The sequence below is a fragment of the Carlito syrichta genome, unplaced genomic scaffold (genome assembly GCF_000164805.1).
Source record: "Carlito syrichta isolate Samal-C Ts95f unplaced genomic scaffold, Tarsius_syrichta-2.0.1 Scaffold305570, whole genome shotgun sequence".
NCBI classification, from domain to species: domain Eukaryota; kingdom Metazoa; phylum Chordata; class Mammalia; order Primates; family Tarsiidae; genus Carlito; species Carlito syrichta.
Window position 1 is genome coordinate 118,113 of NW_007249666.1, and position 20,258 is coordinate 138,370.

The 20,258-nt window shown below is 35.4% G+C and overlaps 1 protein-coding gene across 5 annotated transcripts in view; it reads right to left on the reverse strand.

Annotated features, from left to right (window-relative positions):
* The window catches only part of RAPGEF6 (Rap guanine nucleotide exchange factor 6), a 200,796-nt gene that overhangs the window by 51,253 nt on the left and 129,285 nt on the right, over nucleotides 1-20,258 (reverse strand). For all 5 annotated transcript variants that reach the window (XM_008061751.1, XM_008061753.1, XM_008061749.1 and 2 more), the window contains exons 13-17: nucleotides 19,863-19,970; nucleotides 17,227-17,430; nucleotides 13,628-13,736; nucleotides 8,405-8,645; nucleotides 1,942-2,099 (exon numbers count right to left, since the gene is read on the reverse strand). In XM_008061751.1, coding sequence (XP_008059942.1) covers nucleotides 1,942-2,099; nucleotides 8,405-8,645; nucleotides 13,628-13,736; nucleotides 17,227-17,430; nucleotides 19,863-19,970 — 820 coding nt within the window. The remainder of the gene's footprint in view (nucleotides 1-1,941; nucleotides 2,100-8,404; nucleotides 8,646-13,627; nucleotides 13,737-17,226; nucleotides 17,431-19,862; nucleotides 19,971-20,258) is intronic.

Genomic DNA, 20,258 nt, shown 5'->3' on the forward strand with positions numbered 1-20,258 from the left:
AAAAATGTGGTACATATACATGATGGAATACTACGCAGCCATAAAAAAGAACAAAACCATGAATTTCGCAGCAACCTGGATGGAACTAGAGTCTATAATACTGAGTGACCTCTCACAGAAACAAAGATCCGAATATCACATGTTCTCACTCATATAATGGACCTTGAACATCCAATGCAATACTATAAGAAAATGACTGACGGTACTGGGAAACTATGGGGGGGAGGGGGATGGGATTAACAGTAGCAAATATCTGTCGGGGGATGGGAAAACACCTCTTATCAATAGGGTGCCTGAATGAAACGTAATTGTACACCTAACCCTTAACTGTACCCCACAAAACCATAATAAAAAATACTGATTAACGAAAAAAAAAAAAACCCCAAAAAACATGCTGAAAACATGTTGAAAAAGAAGAGACTGACTCTGCAGCAGAGGGAGATAGGCTTCCCAGATGAGGTAACATTTGAGTTCAGCAATGATAAATAAGAAAAAGTTCACTGGATATGCAGGGAGAGAACCACAGGTGACAACATGGGCAAAGGTACATTCCATTTTCAGGAAGGAGGGATAAAGTAATAGTGGGGAGAACAAAAGGCTAGAAAGGTGGTTCATCTCAACAACACTTTTTCACCCTGGTACATTTCTTTCATGTACCAGAAACTGGATCCAGTTTGCAGTTTTCCTATCCCCGTGAAAACTTAGTGCCTCCTTTTTTACTTTCAGGTAGTTAGTTACCTTGGTAACAATCCTTACCAAATAACTAGAGTGGTTTCTATCTCATGACTAAACCTATACTAACACAGAAATCACTAAATATGTCTAAGCAAAGTAATGACTCATTAAAAAAATCTGTTCTAGAAAGAACATTGGTATTCATGTAGAGAATGGGATATGTCAAAACAGATTATCGTATTTAGAAATCTCTCTTGTGGTTAAGTGGCAACTAAAATAAAAAGGAAGAAACAATGTGCAGAATGCCCTTAACTAAACTTTTTATGATATGCCCTGAGATTTTTATTTAAGTTGCCATAAAAAAACATGAACTTTACTACTATACTTATGTTTCCTTCTTTTTTAATACTGAGACTTAATGTAACTGAGTTTGTTTCCTTTTAACAATATCTGCTAGGAACTTCAGAGTCAAAACTGAAGCTGAATCAGAACTATCCTAATCTTTGTAGAAACCTTTATTTTCTACCTTTCCTTGAATCCAATTATACATTTCAGTTTTTAATTGGTCTTTTATTGAAATCCATCTCGAATCTTTTCAAGTAATGTATAATTAATTCTTCAAAGTCAAAGGTTTTCTTCCCTGTAACAATATTTTAGATTTTATAATTGACAATTTCTATCTCTGAGCATGAACAGATGCAAAAAAATTAACCTGACATCCCACACTTAAAGTCTAAAAAACAATTTAAAAAATGCTATAATACTGTGGTAACAATATATGACAAATACAGTAACTTCGGGAACAATACATAACAAATACAGTAAGTAACTTTAGCTTCAGGTGTTGAAGGGAAAATCAGTGCTTTTAGAAAATTACCAACACATTTCTGTATGCAACATAGGAAGATTAAGTGAAGCCACTTAAATAAAAAAGATCTGCCTTATTCTTTTCCACACCCTGGGTAACATGACTTTTTTGCTGAGAAATGTCTGCTTTCATTACATTGCTCAGATTAGAATTAACAAAAGATTTCTAAATCTGTGGTAGACAGAGTCTCTATTTTATGTCCTTCTGTTTCATTTTAGAGGAAATACCTTTCAAATTCACAGAAAAAAGATATAACCTCCCGTTAGCTTTTTCCATCAAGCCATACCCTAGAGGTGAGAGAAGAGAATTTCTCTTTCTCTATTTGTAGCACAAGGCTCAACCATCCATTTTTTCATTTGGTACCAATATGGCTATATAAAATCATATATAAAAATTACCTGAAGGATTGGAAAAATCTAGCATGCTGGTAGTAGGCTGCAGAAGATCGGGACTGCTAGATGAGAGTGTTCCAGGAATAGGCATTATAGCCACACTGTGCCTACAGTGCCTCGTTCCCACAATGCTGTCATCTTGTGATTGGCTTGGGCCTCCATCACTTCAAAAGAAAGTAATTTTTCACTTTAAAGTATTTGGGGGTACTTAAATAGAAAATGCTCCTGTTCTCCGCATGTTAAGGCATAACAGAATCAACTCAAAGTAGTGATTTAGCAATTAAATATTACAGTAATTAAAAAAAATAGCAACTGTAATGATAAAAATGGCATTAAAGTAGGTTTTTAACAATTACATTAAAATATATCTTAATTTGGCATCTAAGTAATTCTATTACATCATGATAAAATAGTCACATTTAGTTTCTACTGGTTTTGGGAGAGAAATTGAACCTGAGTGTTTAGGGAGTCCTTGAAATTTGCCTGCTTCAGTGGACATTAATATATGTATCCAACAATGCATAGCCTCGCCATAACAATGTGTTCTTTCTCCCTTCCTCTAGAAAATCTTGGTAACTCTCTATGCAAAGGATGGAGTTGAGTGTAATTCAAACCTCCAAAATATGGCCGTTGTAGATAACAATGGGGACAAGTTCAAGTGGTAAAGTAAGAGAAGTTTTCAAGCACAGAAGAAAAAGAAGGATCAGAAAAGAAAACAGAATTAAAAAAAATTGTAGACTCTAAAGTTTATCCTAAGGGTACATTATTTCTCAGTGGTCTCTCAAGTCTAGTTATTTAAGTAAACAAAATACTCTTCCTTTAAAATATTTTAAAAGTGTCACATAGGCAACTTTAAATCCACCTAAGAGAAAAAATAAAAACAAAGAAACAAACATTGCCACTTAAGTTTTAGATACCCCAAAATATTAGCTCAATTTTAAAGTAAAGTAGTCCTACAAAAACATAATGAAAAACAAATTTCCATCAACATAAGTAACCAGCTACTACTTTTAAGGGTTGTATTTATGTTAAAACTAATGCTTTCAGTTAATATTAATTCCCATCTATATGCATCTGATGCAGCATTCTGCCTAGCACTTGGTATACATACAAACAGTAGTATCACAGAATACTTACCTATTGTGAAAACAATTAAGGTCTAGTCATGTAAATGAATGATATGGAATACACTGAGAATATGTTAGAAGTAAAAGATAGGATTTAGGCAGATTAGAATAAACTATGCAAGATGGAGAGCTAGACTATTAAATAAAACACTAAAGGACTGTTAATACTCAGACAAGGAATAGAGGGCCTGGACATGAGAGAGAGCTGAATAATAAGGGAAAAGCATAAAGATATGGAAGAAAACAAAGATAAGTGTTTCAAGAGCAAGCTCTGATGTCAAATAGACTTGGGTTATTAGCTGCTTAACTGCAGGCAACTTTCTTTCTCTTTCTGGGTCTTGGTTTTTTTCATCTGTAAATGCCAACAATACTATCTATACCCCAGGACTACTGAAAGGATTAAATTAGGTAATGTGGGTGAATGTTTTAGTAAACAGGACAATAGAATCTTTATTTCTAGGAAGAGACTAAAGCACTTTTACCAAAAAAGTAAAATGAGAACAGTACAAACCTAGAAAAGAGAAATATTTATTTTAGTCAACTTATATTGAAGAGCTGGGCATGGTGGCTCACGCCTGTAATCTTAGCACTTTGTGAAGCCAGGAGGATTGCTTGAGCCCAGGAGTTCAAGATCAGCCTAGGCACATAGTGAGAGATCTTGTCTCTACAAAAAAATGAAAAAAAAATTAGCTAAGAATAGTGGTACACGCCTGTTGTCCCAGCTACTCAGGAGGCAGAGGAAGAAGGATCACCTTCACCTGAGCCCAGGAGTTAGAGGCTGCAGTGGGCTGTGATTGTGCCATTGCACTCCAGCCTAGGCAACAGAATGAAATCTTGACTAAAAATAAATAAGTAAATAATAAAAAATGTTTAAAAGTTATAACTTTCTATTGAAGGGAATTAACTGTATCAGTTGCAAGCTGGAATTCACTAAAGAGACTAAGAGAAGTGCGTGAGATACCAAAGTCCTTATATCTCTTACTGATGCTATTTAACATCACTTCTGCTTCTTAATGTCAATAGATACAACATTATACAGCTATGAATATGTAAAGCTGGCTACAAATTCATGGTGGTTAAGGTGTGAGGTATATAAATGAAAACTATGCTGTCATGTACAATCCATGCTATGATATGAATGAAACACTATTTAATTGGGAAAATATCCATGCTTGCTTGAAAGCTGAATTATAAAGCCATTGGCAAATAATCATGTAATTCCTTACCAAAACAGTCTCCTGAAAAGGTGATGCAATAACAGAAACAAGATAGTTTTGAAAAATTCCTCAATAATTTTTCAATACTAAATTTACTTAGAATACACAGAAACAAGATAGTTTTGAAAAATTCCTTAATATGTCCCCAATAAACTTATTTAGAATAAAAATACTTAGTTTCATATTGTGAAACTAAAAAGGTCACATATCATCAATATGCAAATAAAAAAAATTCCAATATTAAAATCATAGTATGTTGACAAAAAATGAGGAGGAAGGAGTAATTCCTGATAAGCAAGCAAGGCAATTTATTTCTGGGACTGTTGCAATGATTAACATTAAATAAATAAATGTGACAAATAAATAAACAAACAAATAAATACGGAGTGATTTTTGTAAAGAAGGAAAACAGATTGATTGAAATGTGAAATTTTCTTAGGTCAATAAAAACTATACTGCTGTGTCATTATTTAGGTTTGGGATTTTGGAATGATCTAGCCTTATCTCAAGTTTTTGTTCCTTCCTTATATTTGTTGTTTGCTCCTCTCACAGATGCAGACATTTCTTATAGTATTTCTAGGACAACTCATTCCCTACTGTTACAAAAGAGAATGCTACTAAAGGCAGAGATCAAATCTCTGTTCTTGGTGCCTCAAACTTCCAAAGAGTAACAAACTTCCAACAATTTCTGGAGATGCTCAAAAATTGTGGAACTAAACTCATTAGAATTTTTTTCAATTAAAAATAATGAATATTCACAATAAAAAATCTACAAAATACAGAAGGCAAGGAAGAAAAACCACAATCAATATTTTGTTATTTTTCCTTCTAGCCATTTTTGTGATGTATACCACAATTTATCTGACTAATCCCTGTAGTTGGACATTTAGGGTGATTCCAATTTTGTTTTATTATAGATAAAACAACTAAAAGTATCTACACATAATAATCTTCATCTAATATTGTTAGAAATGAAATTCCTGAATCAAAAAATATGTCCATTTTTTAAGCTCATAATTAAAAGATTTCATCACTTTATATTACACCAGTCTAAGCTTATTATCTATCTTACACTATCAATTTTGGCCCTGATTATTCTCTTTGTCAATTTCCAATGAAACAAATGGTATTCTGTATAAAACTGTATATCCTACATTAATATCAATATGGAACATCTAATTCATCTGCCTATTATTCTATTGAAGTTTTAGTGATTTTATCCACAAGGATAGTATACTTTCGTGTAGCAAAGGAACTGTCTGAATTCACTTCAAAGAGCCAAGAAACATAAGATACATTCTCAAAAATGCAAACTGGTCAGTCTGACATGTAAAATGTCAAATCAGCTCTCCCCACAACACAGGCTCCAGAAACCTTTATGACTTATACTAAAATAATATTTTTTTAGTATTTATGTGGCTGAGATGGTTAGCATTTTACTTCATTGAAACATGTTCAGAAGACACAGCCAGGCTAATACGGACTCCTGAAATACAACATTTTATTAATGCTTATTTTCATAGCTAACAGCTTCTCTGTTGGGACAAAGCAAGAGACTCAATCAATGCTGTTGACTAGTAAGTAAAAAAAAATTAAATTAAAAAAAATATCTTCTGAGTTTAAGTACAACTATTACCCCGTATACTACTTCTCTTTTTTGGGGGCACTAATATAAAGTTACAGTGCTTGAAAATACTCTTCTGTTGATTCCTGGTGACCTCTATTTCTATACCTCCTGCTGTAACCAAAGATATAATCCAAGTAGCTAATTACCAGTATCTAAAGGATAATGTGGAGATGAGATATTGATTTAGCTGTCTGAAACATGAGTATAGCTGGTTGAAATGTGACACTAACAAGCTGGAGTGAATTACAATTACAGTGTTTTCTGGTTTTAGATGACACATGTCATAACTGTGCCACTGGTCAGAATGAGAAGTAGTTAAAGGAGATATATGTATTCCAAACAAAAGCCACTGGGGTTTCTGGAAGTGGAACACGGGGCACTGCCTCCTGAGGAGTGGTTTGCCTCAAGGAACGCAGTCACTCAGAAAAGAATGAGTAACAAACTTTCTAAAAATCAGTGAAATTAAGAATAAAGCTTAGGATGCTTCAATCTTCTGTGAGTTCCAATTTGAATGAAGAGTTAATGTATTTCCCTGACTAAAAATAAGAACTCAGGAAAATACACTAAAAAAATCTTTGAGATTTAAAAAAAATAATTCATACATTTTATTTTTATTTTTATTTTTTGAGTTGGAATCTCACTCTTAGCCCAGGTTGGAGTACAGTGGCATGCTCACGGCCACCCCAGAGTCAACCTGCTAGTCTCAGGCGATCCTTCTGCCTCAGCCTTCCAAGTAGCCGGAACTACAGGCGCGTGCTACCACATGAGGCTAATTTTTTGATTCATCATAGAGATGAGGTCTTGCCAAGTTGCCCAGGTGGTTCTCGAAACTGTGGGCTCAGGCAATCCTCTCACTTAGGCCTCCCACAGTGCTGGGATTACAGACTTGAGCCACCGCGCCCAGCCCTCGAGATTTTTAACTATCAGAAAAATATTTTTAAATAGCTATAACAACACGAGAGGTGACAATGATTTCCAAGTTCCCCCCAATTGGTCTTCCTGCTATCACTACTACACTGTGCTGCACCCACAACCTCAAACCACTAACATAGTTATCAGAGGTCTTCCTAAGAGAACAAATCTTACAAAAATCACATGACTTCTTATGGCCCCCTATCATGACATGATGAAGTCTATATCGTTAGTATAATATATTCAAATCCTTCATAATGTAGCTCTTAGCTACTTCTATCTCTTCATCTTTAGGTGCACACAGTTTATTAAACCTAATAAATTTGTGCTTGCCTCTGTACAAATAAAAACATTCCTGAGCCCGCGGGTTCGAGACCTGCCTGGGCAACTTGGCGAGACCTCATCTCTACAATAAATTAAAAATTAGCCAGGCGTGGTAGCACGCGCCTGTAGTTCCAGCTACTTGGAAGGCTGAGGCAGAAGGATCGCTGGAGTCCAGCAGGTCGAGGCTGCGGTGGCCGGGAGTGGCCACTGCACTCCAGTCTGGGCGACAGAGTGAGACTCCAACTCAAAAAATAAATAAATAAATAAAAATAAAAAATAAAAACATTTATCAACAACTTGTATGTGAAAATTTACTATTTGCCTGTTTTCCCTTTTAGACTTATCAACTCTTGGAGGACAAAAAACTTGCTCGATTCATCTTTCAGTCTCTGGCTTAGCAAAAATATGTGGAGAATAAGGGTTTCTAATATGAATTCCTTAAAAGTAGAGACTATCTCTTTTCACCTCTGTCACTATCACCTAGAACAGTGTCAGGAATTTTCAGGAGCCAAATAAGTATTTTCTTTGAATATGCTTTGTTTGAACATGCTTTATTTCTTTCAATGACTTATTTACTATCTTAACATATTCATCAAATATTGAGTGCCTAATATGTGCTATTGTATTATACTGTACTTGATTAGAACTTTTGTAACTGCTTCAGGAAGTTGATAAAGTAAAATATACACAGATATAATATATACAAGAGTCATCTCCAATTATGACACTTGAGTGGACTGATTCCACTAGTATTTTACAGATCTTAATTTACATTTAAAATCTTCAATTATTTCTCAGTTTCGGTAATATCACATTTTGGAAACAGAAAATAGTTTTGATTAAAAAGTTCAGCTTAAGAATTCAGGGGGGGAATAAATGGTGCCAAAAGGAAAAGATTAAAACAAACAAACAACAAAAACAACAAAAAATTAGTAGCCACAAATGTATCCCAAGATTTAAAGTGTCCAAATTTGCAGATCAGGAGACTGAAATTGGACCAAAAATATATAAAAAAAACTGACAGTCTTCCAAAATTCAAAATAATTAATGCTAATGAAAGATTATATACTCTAACAGTGGTAATTTCATGAAATTAATAAGAAGTTCAGAATTTACTCTTTCTTACTCATGTACAGCTTGGAGATCTTATAATGTACTAGTTGTATAAAAAAGCAAAACTTACCCAAACCTCCCACCCCTGTAAATAAAAACTTTACAGTCAATATGAAAATTCCTACATGACTAGAGTTGACATTACCTACCTAAATAGTTTTGGAGGCAAGATACTAAATCGTGTTCTATCCAAAATTTTCCTGATTTTGTTTCTTCCACCTGAGACAGTATTTGCTTTAACTTTCTTATTTCCTTTCTCCTGTGATGTCTGTTCAATATCTCCTGGTACATCCTGGATAGAATGGCGATTACTTTTTTTTTCAGCAATTTTGGGAATATGAGGAACACCAGATTTCTCTTGTTCAGTCCTACTAAGTAACTCTTTGAACACTGTGGAAATAAATAAACAAAACTGTCATTTCTTTCTTCTCTTTAGAAGGTTTTTTTAATACCAACAACAAATTTTAAGGATAAATACAGTCACTTTCTATTACTTGGACTTTCACGTCCCTTTCAATTAAACATCAAATTTATGCCCATCCTTTATCAGCTACATCTACTTCATTTCTTCAATTTTTATACCTAACTATACTTCTCATGTTGTACAACAGTGATAAAATGAAGTCACTGGGGAAAATGGAAAGGAAGTGGGCAAGCTGCAGGCATGTTTGCAAAGTCCAGGCTCCTAGCCAGGCATGGTGGCTACACTTGCAATCCCAGCACTTTGGGAAACTGAGGTGAGAGGATCGCTTGAAGTCAGGAGTTCTGAGACCAATCTAGGCAACATAGCAAGGCTTCATTTCTGTTTTTAAACAGAAAGAAAAGAAAAATCCAAGTTCCTATTTCAGTAATAAGTAATATAGCTGGTAATGAACTAATTTTGTATAAATAGATATTCAGATTCTATTATTATGCTATTCTTCTACAGCCCACCCTTGAACAACATAGGTTTGAACTATGCAGGTCCACTTACATGCAGCTTTCTCCTAACCAAATGTGGATTGAAAATACAGTATTCTCAGAATGCAAAACCCATGCATGGCTCTGAAGAGTCAACTGTGGACCCGGGTATGCATAAATTTTGGTGTACACGGAGTGAGGGTCCTAGAACCTGCGTACACTGAAGGACAACAGCGTATGTCACTTGAGGTGAAATATAACTACTATAGCCAAGCTCAGTTTTACACAATTTAGTAATTTAAAAAGATGAGAAGGCTCTGCTGGCCTTTTTTTTTTTTTTTTTTTGAGTTGGAGTCTCACTCTGTAGCCCAGACTGGAGTGCAGTGGCTGCTCCCAGCCATCGCAGTCTCGACCTGCTGGTCTCCGGCGATCCTTCCGCCTCAGGCTTCCGAGTAGCCGGAATTACAGGCATGCGCTACCACGCCTGGCTGATTTTTGGATTTATTGTAGAGATGAGGTCTTGCTGCCCAGGTGGGTCTCGAACCCGCGGGCTCAGGCAATCCACTCACCTCAGCCTCCCAAAGGCACAGGATTACAGGCTGAGTCACCGAGCCCGGCTCGCTGGCCTTTTTTTAAAAAGAAAAATACCAGAAACAGTACTAACTTTGGTAATATATAACAACTTACTCAAGGTCACAATTATGATGCTTCTATCACTCATAAGCAGTTTATAAACATTCACTACAGTGATCTGAAGTAAACAACTAATCATATCTTAGATCCTTTTCTATCAACTCTAAGTCTGGTGAATGGCTTCATCCTTAATGAGGGTGCAGGTACATGTGGGGAACTGCCTGTCTAGATATCTCTGCCTAGACCCAATTTTCACCTTGTGAGAATGGGTATAACTCCCTGGGATCAGGCAAAGATAAATCTGTGTATCTAGATATACCTGGAGAAGTATGAATTAGAGAGAAATGGTGGCTGCATATTCTTGAAAACGGACTTAAAGGTCTTTAGCCACATGAGCTGCAAAACCAGTCAGCATATTATCAGGTGGAGTACTGAGCTATGTACTCTGTACCTTTATTTACAAAAAAGGGCTATAAGTCGTGTAAATGTGCCCACTGAAAACTCAACCACAGAGAAGGGTGATCTTTTGCTGTTTGGGGGATAAAAGACAGCAAGAGTTTCCCACAACACCAAAGAACTTACAAGTAAGATTGAAAAGCTATATTTTTGAAGTTTCACTTTATTTTTCAACCACATGGTAATGGTAAAAAATACTTTGCTAAATGCTTGCCTATTCCTCCTGCTGTAGAACTTACAGTCTACAGAGAGAAAACAATCAAGAGGAACTACCTAACATAGTGAAAATTGCCTTTAAGCCACCTTGTAAGAAAAGATCAGAAAGATGAGCAGATTTTAACTAGGCCAAAAAAAAAAAAAAAAAAAAGACAGAATGAATGATTCTAGGTAAAAGAAACCTCAAGTTCAAAATCCCTGTAGTTGAAGCTAATTTCAAGAAAATAAAAATGATTGTAGAACAAGGTAGAGAAGAGCCAGACAACGCTCTGCTAGCATATTTAAATTTTCTGCTAAGAGCAACAAGAAATCTTTGAAGGGGCAGTTTTCCCTGGCTATAGTGTGTATGTAAGGCAACTTAATAGATGAAAAAGGTTTATATTTACTCACTGAACTTGAGTATATAATCATAAATAAAAATTTGTGAAACTTGTGATTTGCAGATGAAGCAAAATCACTGTATGAAATTTTAAAAAGTAGTTAACGACAAAATGAAAGGAGAGTAAGTAAAGGCAATTACAGTGTCATTAAACAGTAATATCAGATATTGGTTATGGATCAGAAATAATGATGCCAAGAATGCTTACCACAGTTTCAACCTCCTGGGCTCAGGCAATCCTCCTGCCTTAGCCTCCCAAGTAACTGGGTCTACAGCCATGCACCACTGATGCAGGCTAACTATTTTATTTTTTATAGTGACATGGTCTCGCTATGTTGTTCAGGCTGGTCTCGAACTCCTGGGCTCAAGCAATCCTCCCACCTTGACCTCTCAAAGTGCTGGGATTCAGGTATGAGCCACCACACCTGCCCCACTGGGAGTCTATTGTCAAAGGAGGCTCAGTCTCTCAGCTGCCTTTTCTGTACTTGTAAATGACTCAGTGCAGTTGTGGCTTCAGTTTACCTCTTCAAGGTCCAATTTCCTCTCTGTTCTACATCATGTAGTTTTTCACTACCTTTTTGGATTTTTATGCTTGCCTGCTATTTATAGCTACTATTTATATTTAGTCTAGATCTTTTAGTTGTTTTTTAATTTATTTTATTCAGATCACAGTAAGCCCTCTGAATTAGAAGAGTCACAGCTTTCTTTCATTCTTGGATACTCTCTGCTATTATTTCCTAAATACCTTCTTCACATTTTCTCTGAGATCTTCTGAAATAAGGCTTACTTTTATTTTACCTTTTTGTTCTATAGTCTGGGAAATTTTCTCAACTTTATTATCTATTCCTTCTATTGAATGTTTTTGTCTTTGTCTTTAAAGTCACATAAAAGTTACTTCTTTCTCAATGATTGTTGTTTCTTCTTTCCTAACATCCTGTTTTAGTTACAAGGGATGAATTTTTAAATCGTTCTTAAAAGAGTTCTAGAAATGTTTTCTTCTCTTCTTTAAATTAAGTATATTCTCTAGACTCTATCTGTAAAATCGCTTATTAGGTCCCCACCACGCCTCCTCAACAATTCTGGTTCTCCTTGTGCTTGGTGATCCCTGTCAGTTTTAAGCAATACAAAATGACCAGGTGTGACTTGCTCTAGTATCATTTGAACAAATGTTTTTTGGTCACAGCTTCTTTTTTTGTAGGTAACTTAACTGCTCAAATCTACTTCATGGTGATGGCAAAGTTACTAGGACTTTATTGTAGGCATCACATCCAGACTAAAAATGCTCCATTTTTACAAATGTTTTACACATATCCTTTGGAGATACTCCTTGGTGTTTTGCTTGGCTGACTGCATTCTATCTAGGGTAAGGAAAGAACCGCTGAACCCTTTTGCAGCACCATGTAACTCCTACTATCACATTCAGTCTAGGGTTCTGTTGGGCAACTGTTTTCTTACCACTCAAAGAGTTCTGAGGGTGTGGCTTCCCTGCTTTTGCATCCTTCAAATCTACTTTTCTGCCTCTGTTCACATTAGTATCACACCATCTCCATATTTTTACACATAAAATTTAGTATTAGTTAGTAGACATTATGTGACAGGTATAAAAGGGTCTAAAGGTATTAGATCCTTATAAGAAATCCACAAAATAAAGCTGAAGAAACTAAAGTTTGGAGAGACTAAATAATCTGCCATAGTGACAGAGCAAATTCTGCTTTCATATTTTTCAAAATTGAAATCCCTTTACTTTAACCTAAAAGTAGACATTTCTAGATACTAGTCCAAATTCCAGGAAATCAAAAAATTCTGAAGGCTCATTTATTCCATGCTAAAGTAATATCAGATTAGGAAATTGCCAATAGACAGTTGTATATTAGATTTAATATAATGTGATAGAGTTAAAGGGACTCAAACAGAAAGAGGAAAAAACTACCAAATATTTCATTTTTCGTTATGACTAAGCACAGTATAAGAAGAAGCCAAAGTGAAAACAATAAAACTCACACTTCCTTTCCAAAGGCACAGCTTTTAAAGTCAACTCTTACTTCTCAAATTGCAAGCTAAATAACCTAGAGGAATCTTTTTCCTCCCTACTTCATAAGGATGCTTAAATTTTTTTGATGTTTCAATTGGTGTACTGTTTTTACTGTTGCCCTCAGAATTTCAGCAAAAATCCTATGAAACCAAATGACAGTAAATCTTTCCTATAAGTTTAAAAGGTAAACAGTGGATTTAGTTAAAAGTATGAACTTAGTCCTTGCTTTATTCAAATATAAATGTGATTAAAAATATAATACATTGTAATCAACACTTTTAAATAAAAAGGTAGAGAATGCTATTATTAAAAATCTGTAATTCACTGATTATTTAAATCAATGCTTTACTCAATATATTTTCATTACACAACTAATCTGGTATTCACATTACTTCAGAAAACTAGCTTAATGAATAGAAATAGACTGAGTTGTACATTAGCTGGGAGGAAAAAGGCCTGATTAAGATTTCTAAGTTTTTATTTAGGTCATTTTAAGTTTAGTTCAGTATAGTAAACAATACATGCTCAATATACATTTAATAAATGACTAACTGAATGTACACACATTTTAAAACTTACATTCTATCAAAATAATAAAAACAAATAATGAAAAATGAAAATTCTAGAATACATATTAGAACACTAAAGATACTAAGAGTAGCTTACCCAAAGAAATGTTTGTATTTTTCTATCTACCCTTTCACTGTAATGACCTTTCTATTAACAACAATGGTAGGCTTTTACAACAAAACTCACCAAAAATGTTGGTCTTTACAGTAAGTGCAAGATGAGTATTATTCCTCAAAATTTCAAGGGCCTTCACAAATGTAATATTCTCAAAGTTTTGTCCATTTACTTCCATTATCTTAAGAGAAAAGCATTTGAAAAATACATATTAAGCTAGAACAGTATTAATTACAACCTCAGAAGTTTAATACTAAAAAAATTAAATGGAACTTGAATAAAATACACTCATGTGTGAACAATGACTATCTCTGCGATAAGTTGACTGTAATTATTTCTCTGTATTGTTGTATCTCACAAATTCTCTGATATAAATATTTTTTTATAAGTTTAGTCCCTCTGGGATCAAATTAAGGAAATAAAAAAAATCCAACAGAATGGCATATTATATATGAAGAAATATTTTTCATCACGTCAGATTAACTCATGAAAATTACTGCCTACATATGTATATACACATTGCCATAAAATATTTTAAATGTGAATATGCTGCATTTCAAAGAGCGGTGAGTGATAAAAAGGGCACTCTAAACATATTTAATATCATTTCCCACCACTGTTTAAATCAGGCAGCCAAAGAGCAAAAAGCACAATTGAGATGGGTTCTTCTTCCATGTAAACACTCTGACCCTTCACAACAGGGCTTCTGCAATATGGTTATACCTCAGTCCCACAGAAGCATCATATTTTTTAAAATATTGATTCTAAGGGAAAAGAATACAAAGATAAAAAACATAATGAGCAAAAAACAAGGAGAACAGAGAACAGATCTAAAGAATTGACATAAAAATTTCAAAAGCGTAAGAGTGTGAAAAAATATTAGGAAAAGAAAAACAATTCTACAGCAACAAAATTCCCAAAGTTGAAAAAAGATTGGCATGTACATACTAAAGTGGCTCATTTACTACTATGCAAGATCAAAAAAAGATCTTTTTTTAAACTTACTCAGTGAAATATAAACATCACTATGGGAAAGGAAAAAACAAAACAAAACAAAACAAACACACACAAAGGTATCTACAAAAGAAAAATAAAGGTTGAAGTCAGGTTGTGGTGACTTGCACCTGTAATCCCCAGCGCTTTGGGAGATCAAGGTGAAGGACTGCTTGAGTCCAGGAGTTCAAGACCAGCTTAGGCAAGATAGCAAGACCTTGTCTCTACAAAAAAATAAAAATAAAAAAATTAGTTGGGTGTGGTGGCACACGTACCTGTAGCCCCAGCTACTTGTGAGGCCCAGAAAGTTGAGGCTGCGGTGAGCCTTGATTGTGCTATTGCACTCTAGCTTGGGTGACAGAGTGAGACCTTGCCTCAGAAAAAAAAAAAATAAAGGTTGGTTTGGACTGCTCTTGGGTAACACTAAGATGACATGACAATTTTCCATGATTTCAATGTCCTGAGAGAAAATCACTCTTAGAAAAAAAACCTTACATGCCACTGAACAAAAGTATCTTCAGACATGCAAGGACATACAAAATTACAATACTCACTGGGCTTTAAAAAAAAAACTAAAAATACCTGAAATGAATCAAAATAATGGGGACATATGGTACAGATGAAGTAGAAGTGATCAATAAAATCAGTAAAACTGGTGTAAACGTCTATGATTGTTATAAGCTCATGAAACTTTTTTTAAAGGGGTTGGATTCTCTCACTGTAGCTCAGGCTGGAGTGCAGTGGCATGCTCACAGCTGCCAGTCTCAACCTTCAGGGTTCAGGCAAGCCTTCTACCTCAAGTAGCTGGAACTACAGGCATGCACCACCATGCCTGGCTAATTTTTTGATTTGTAGAGATGCAATTTTACTACATTGTCCAGGCTGGTCTTAAACTCCTGGGCTCACACAATACACCCACCTTGGCTTCCCAAAATGCTGAATTACAAGCATGAGCCACAGCGCCCGACCTGAACACATTTTGAAATGGGATACACTAAGTTTCTGATGGTCATCTAAATTTGGGACCTCCCCCACCTTGGGGTGTATGAGAACATCTAGAGCAGGAGTCCCCAACCCCTGGGCCACTGACTGCCTGTTAGAAACTGAGCCACATAGCAGGAGATGAGCGGCAGGCAAGTAGCTTCATCTGTATTTACAGTCACTCCCCATCACTCAGATTACCACCTGAGCTCCACCTCCTGTCAGATCAACAGTGGCATTAGACTGTCATAGAAACTTGTGAACTGCATATGTAAGAGAGCTAGGTTACGAGCGCCATATGAGACTAGGCTGCGTGCCTGATGATCTGAGGTGGTGATGTTAGCACTGGGGAGCGGCTGCAAATGTAGATTAAATATTGGCAGTGAGGTTTGACTATACAGAGACCATAATAAATCAATTGCTTACAGACTCATATCAAAACCCTATTTGTGAGTGGCAAATTAGTTGATGTACTTTGCATTGCACAGCTGCAGCTGGTGGCAGGCTTTAAGTTAGAATCTGACACTTATTTTAGTTTGCACATGACCCACCCATTATTTTATTTACCACTTCTGTCTGAGTCTCTTTTTATTTTTATGATGAACTGTATAATTATTCCATTATATATTACAAAGTGCAAATGAATGTTATGCACTCAAATTATCTTCAAAAAAATTCAACCCCCATCCCCTTGTCTGTGGAAAAATTATCTTCCACGAAACTAGTCCCTGATGCCAAAAAGGTTGGGAACTGCTGATCTAGAGAGCTCTGTTAAAAATACATACTCTGGTCGGGTACAGTGGCTCATGTCTGTAATCCCAGCACTTTGGGAGGCCGAGGCAAGAGGATTGCCTGAGCCCCAGAGTTTGAGACAACTTGAGCAACATGGCAAGACCTCGTCTTTAGAATAAATAAATTAGCCAGGCACGGTGACGTGCAATTGTATTCCCAGCTACTTAGAAGGCTGAGATGGAAGGATGATAACCTGAGCCTAGCAGGTAGATGCTGTAGTAATCATGATTGTGCCACTGCACTCCAGCCTGGGCAGCTGAGTTAGATTCTGACTAAAAGCCAACCAACCAACCAACCGATTCCCAGACTCCATCTCTTAAGCATGTGGTTAATATGATTAACAGGACTAAAGTAAGCCTGAGAACTCCTTGTGTTAAAATAGACCACTCTATACTTAATGCAAATTCCTCCCAGTGTCTCCTTTTTCCTAGTCCCTCACTTGGCTCCATTATGCTCTGGATGTAGTTATGTTACTGTATAAACATAATTTAATGATTACCATCACTTATGGTAATCTTTAGCCACTTACATTTGAGAGTGCTATGAGGCAGAAGTTTCTCTTCCTTTAAAACTTGCAAGGATGCTAATTCATATATTGATCTTTCTGAAGTATTCTGAAGTTACCAACTTCTATAGTATGTTTCCTAACCAGTGAAGGATAGGCAGGCCCATTCAAAGGAGGTCATGCTGACAGAGCCCAGCAAACCATGTTGCTTTTGGCCATACTATACCAAATTTTCCATTAAAAGACAAATACATTTACTAAATAACCCATATTTAGATACTACTTCTAAAAAAAAAATGTCTTTAATTAATCATGTTTACTTGATGTTGCATGAGAACAAAAGCAGTAGACACGCTACTTATAAGAAGGCTTTGAGCTAAGTGGCTGGTTATTTACTTACCTGATCACCACGTTTCAGTCCTGAATCAGCAGCTTTGCTACCAGGTTCTACTCCTTCAACAAAAATACCAAATCCCTTATCACTTCCTCCACTGAGGCTGAAATGCAGAGGAGACTCACGGGAAGCCTTTTGCAGCACAACCTGTCTCCACTTAGCCTTTGCAGCACAGGCAATATTCAATAATCGGAGGTGACCATTCATTTTCTGTAAAATAGAAAAGGGTAAATGCATATACGTTTATCTATTCCTATAGGTTTTTAAGAAGTCATCTAAAATCATTAGAATTAGAGCTATAAGGACTAAATAACATACAAGCTGGGGTAAATAAAACTGAAGAAGGGGCACTTCTATCTCAGAGCATTCTCAAGAACAAGATCTCATGATATGATTTTAAAGATACTCAGATAATCACAGGTTAGAAAAGACTTCCAAGTTATGTCTCATTTACAGAGGGATGACAATAAATTACTTCATATTTCCTAAACTTTCCTATCTTGTTTATCTACTGACTGCTACATAAATTCAGAATCTTTTAAAATTTTTATTCAAACCTAGAATGACTTGAACCACCTTTACAAATAATGTCTAATGTTCAAAGATACCCCAAGTTTTCACCTTTTCCAGAAAGATTTCTTATCTTATTTTTTAGACTCAGTAAAATTCTAACTTCCAGGTTCTAATAGCAGTTCAATATTCAATTATTCCCAAATTTCACACCCATAACAAAAAACTAAAGTTTTCTTCGGAGTAGGGACCAAGTCTTATACTTGTTCTGATCCTACATAACATCTTAGAGAGTATAAAGCAGAATTTAATAATAAATATTGACTGATTACTAAAAAAAAAAAAAAAAAAAAATCCCATCACTATATGGCAGTTTCCACATTCCAATTTCCCTTGAATATCCAACATAGTCAGCAATGAAAGAGCCAAATGATGGTGGAGTGCCTATGTAACTCTTTAATCAATTTCCCAGTCCCCAAAAAAGAAGAAATATTTTCAGACTGGATAAAACAAAATCCCACCATATGTTATCTATAAGAAACACACCTAAACATATTCTGCTGATACTAAGTTTTAAAATAGGCAAAACTAAGCCACTGTGTTGTGGAATACTTGTGTAAATGGTAAAGATGTGAGGAGTAAAATTAAGAAAATGATTATCACACACACAAAAAAACAGCAACGAACTTGTGGTAATTGTTTGACAACGTATACATATATCAAATCACCACACTGCATACTATACAATTTTTATTTGTTAATTATATCACAATAAAGCTGGGAAACATTTTAAAAAATTCCCAGTCCCTGTTTATTTTCATTTTGCCCAGAACAGATGTGCTCTTGAGAAGTCTACAGGGACCAAGAGGTAAGGAAAGGGACCAAATCTAACAATTTTTCACACTTCATTCAACTCAATCCACTTATACTCTAAGTAACAACTACAATTCTTTAGCATTTGCTATGTGCTAGCTTTTTTTTTTTTCAGACTGTTATGATCATTAACTCATAATCCTCATAAAAAATCTCAGTGAACTAGGGACTAATATATTTACAAATAGCACAACTGAGGCATAACATTAGGTCACTTACCCAAATTTACATATCTAGCCAGTGGTGAAATTTGAACCATAATTTAGGTAATCTAATTTCTGAGCTATACTCTTGAACTACTATGCTGCATTATTATTTATTTCCTAAAATTTCAAGTTTCTTGGAGTATATAACCCAGTTGCAGCTCAAAGTTTTATATATGACAGGGAGAATAAAATAAATTTCTATGCTACTCTGGACCTTGAGGAAATTATCTTAGGTACTGTATATTTACAACAGGTAAAAATCACATGCAAAAGGAAGACCTAATAAGTCTTAAAACAGATCTGATATATAACATTTACATTGATAGCTGCAAAGAATTTCAAATAGCAGGGCCAGGAGAAGAGAATTCCAGCATGGATTGGATGCAGAATTGAGAAAGAACATAAAACAGTCTGGTATGGCTATATTCTAGGGTACACAGAAAAAAAGGCCAAAAAGATAGATGAGGGTTGTGAATATATGGGTGAATAACTACTGATAGGAAACATGGTTTACTGACAAAGACGTTAACAGTCACCATATGTGTGGACCAGAAAGAGAGACTAGAACTAAAAATCACTTAGTAGGCTATTATATAATAGCTTAGGTATAATGAAATAATGAGGTCCTAAACTGGAGACAAAAACAAAAACAACAACAAAAAAGAAAGGCTGAGAAAAAAAAGAAATATATAAATATATATAGGTATAAACATGCCTAAATTAGTGACCTGGGTGACTTTAGCAACTCTTTGGACATTTTGGTCAGGAAATTCAAAGAAAGAGAAAGGGGGTCCACATATAACACCAGTGCTTAGAAGCCTAGGTAACTAAGAGTTAAGAACGTTATCAGTTTTAAAACAAAAACAGAAGAGTTAGGAAGAAGTGTGATTCTGGTTTGAATTAGCAAAAGTCTGGAATATAGATTTAGAAGTTCTCGGAATAGATATTTAAGACACAGAAGAAGATGAAAGTTGTTGCTGCTCTGAGTTGCTGTTCTTGATAGGGGAGGGGAACTCCTAAACTCTGAAGAAAATAAATTCTTTTAAGCCTTACTGTATCTTCCAGGTTTTTTTCAAATTCCTCTAGAAATTGAGTCATAGCAGGATCGCCTTCAAAATCATTAAAATGGTTATTTACCCATAATAACACAATCCGTGTCACCTGTGGAAGCATAAAGGAGGCAGCATATGGTTAGCAGAGTCATTCTTTCTGCAGAAGTAGATTTCAAAAACATGTCCAAAACTGAGAGGCACTTGAGCTTTATGGTTAACCTTCTTGCCTCCTCTCTTGTACACAAAAGGCTTATTCCAATAAAAAGACATGGTTTCGTTGTGCTTTTGCTTTCTAGGGTACACAAGTAACAGAGCCAGGACTCTGTGTGCTGTGAGAAGACATAAAACCCATATGCTAAGATGTAAGAAGTAAAGAGGATACATGTTTCAGATAGCA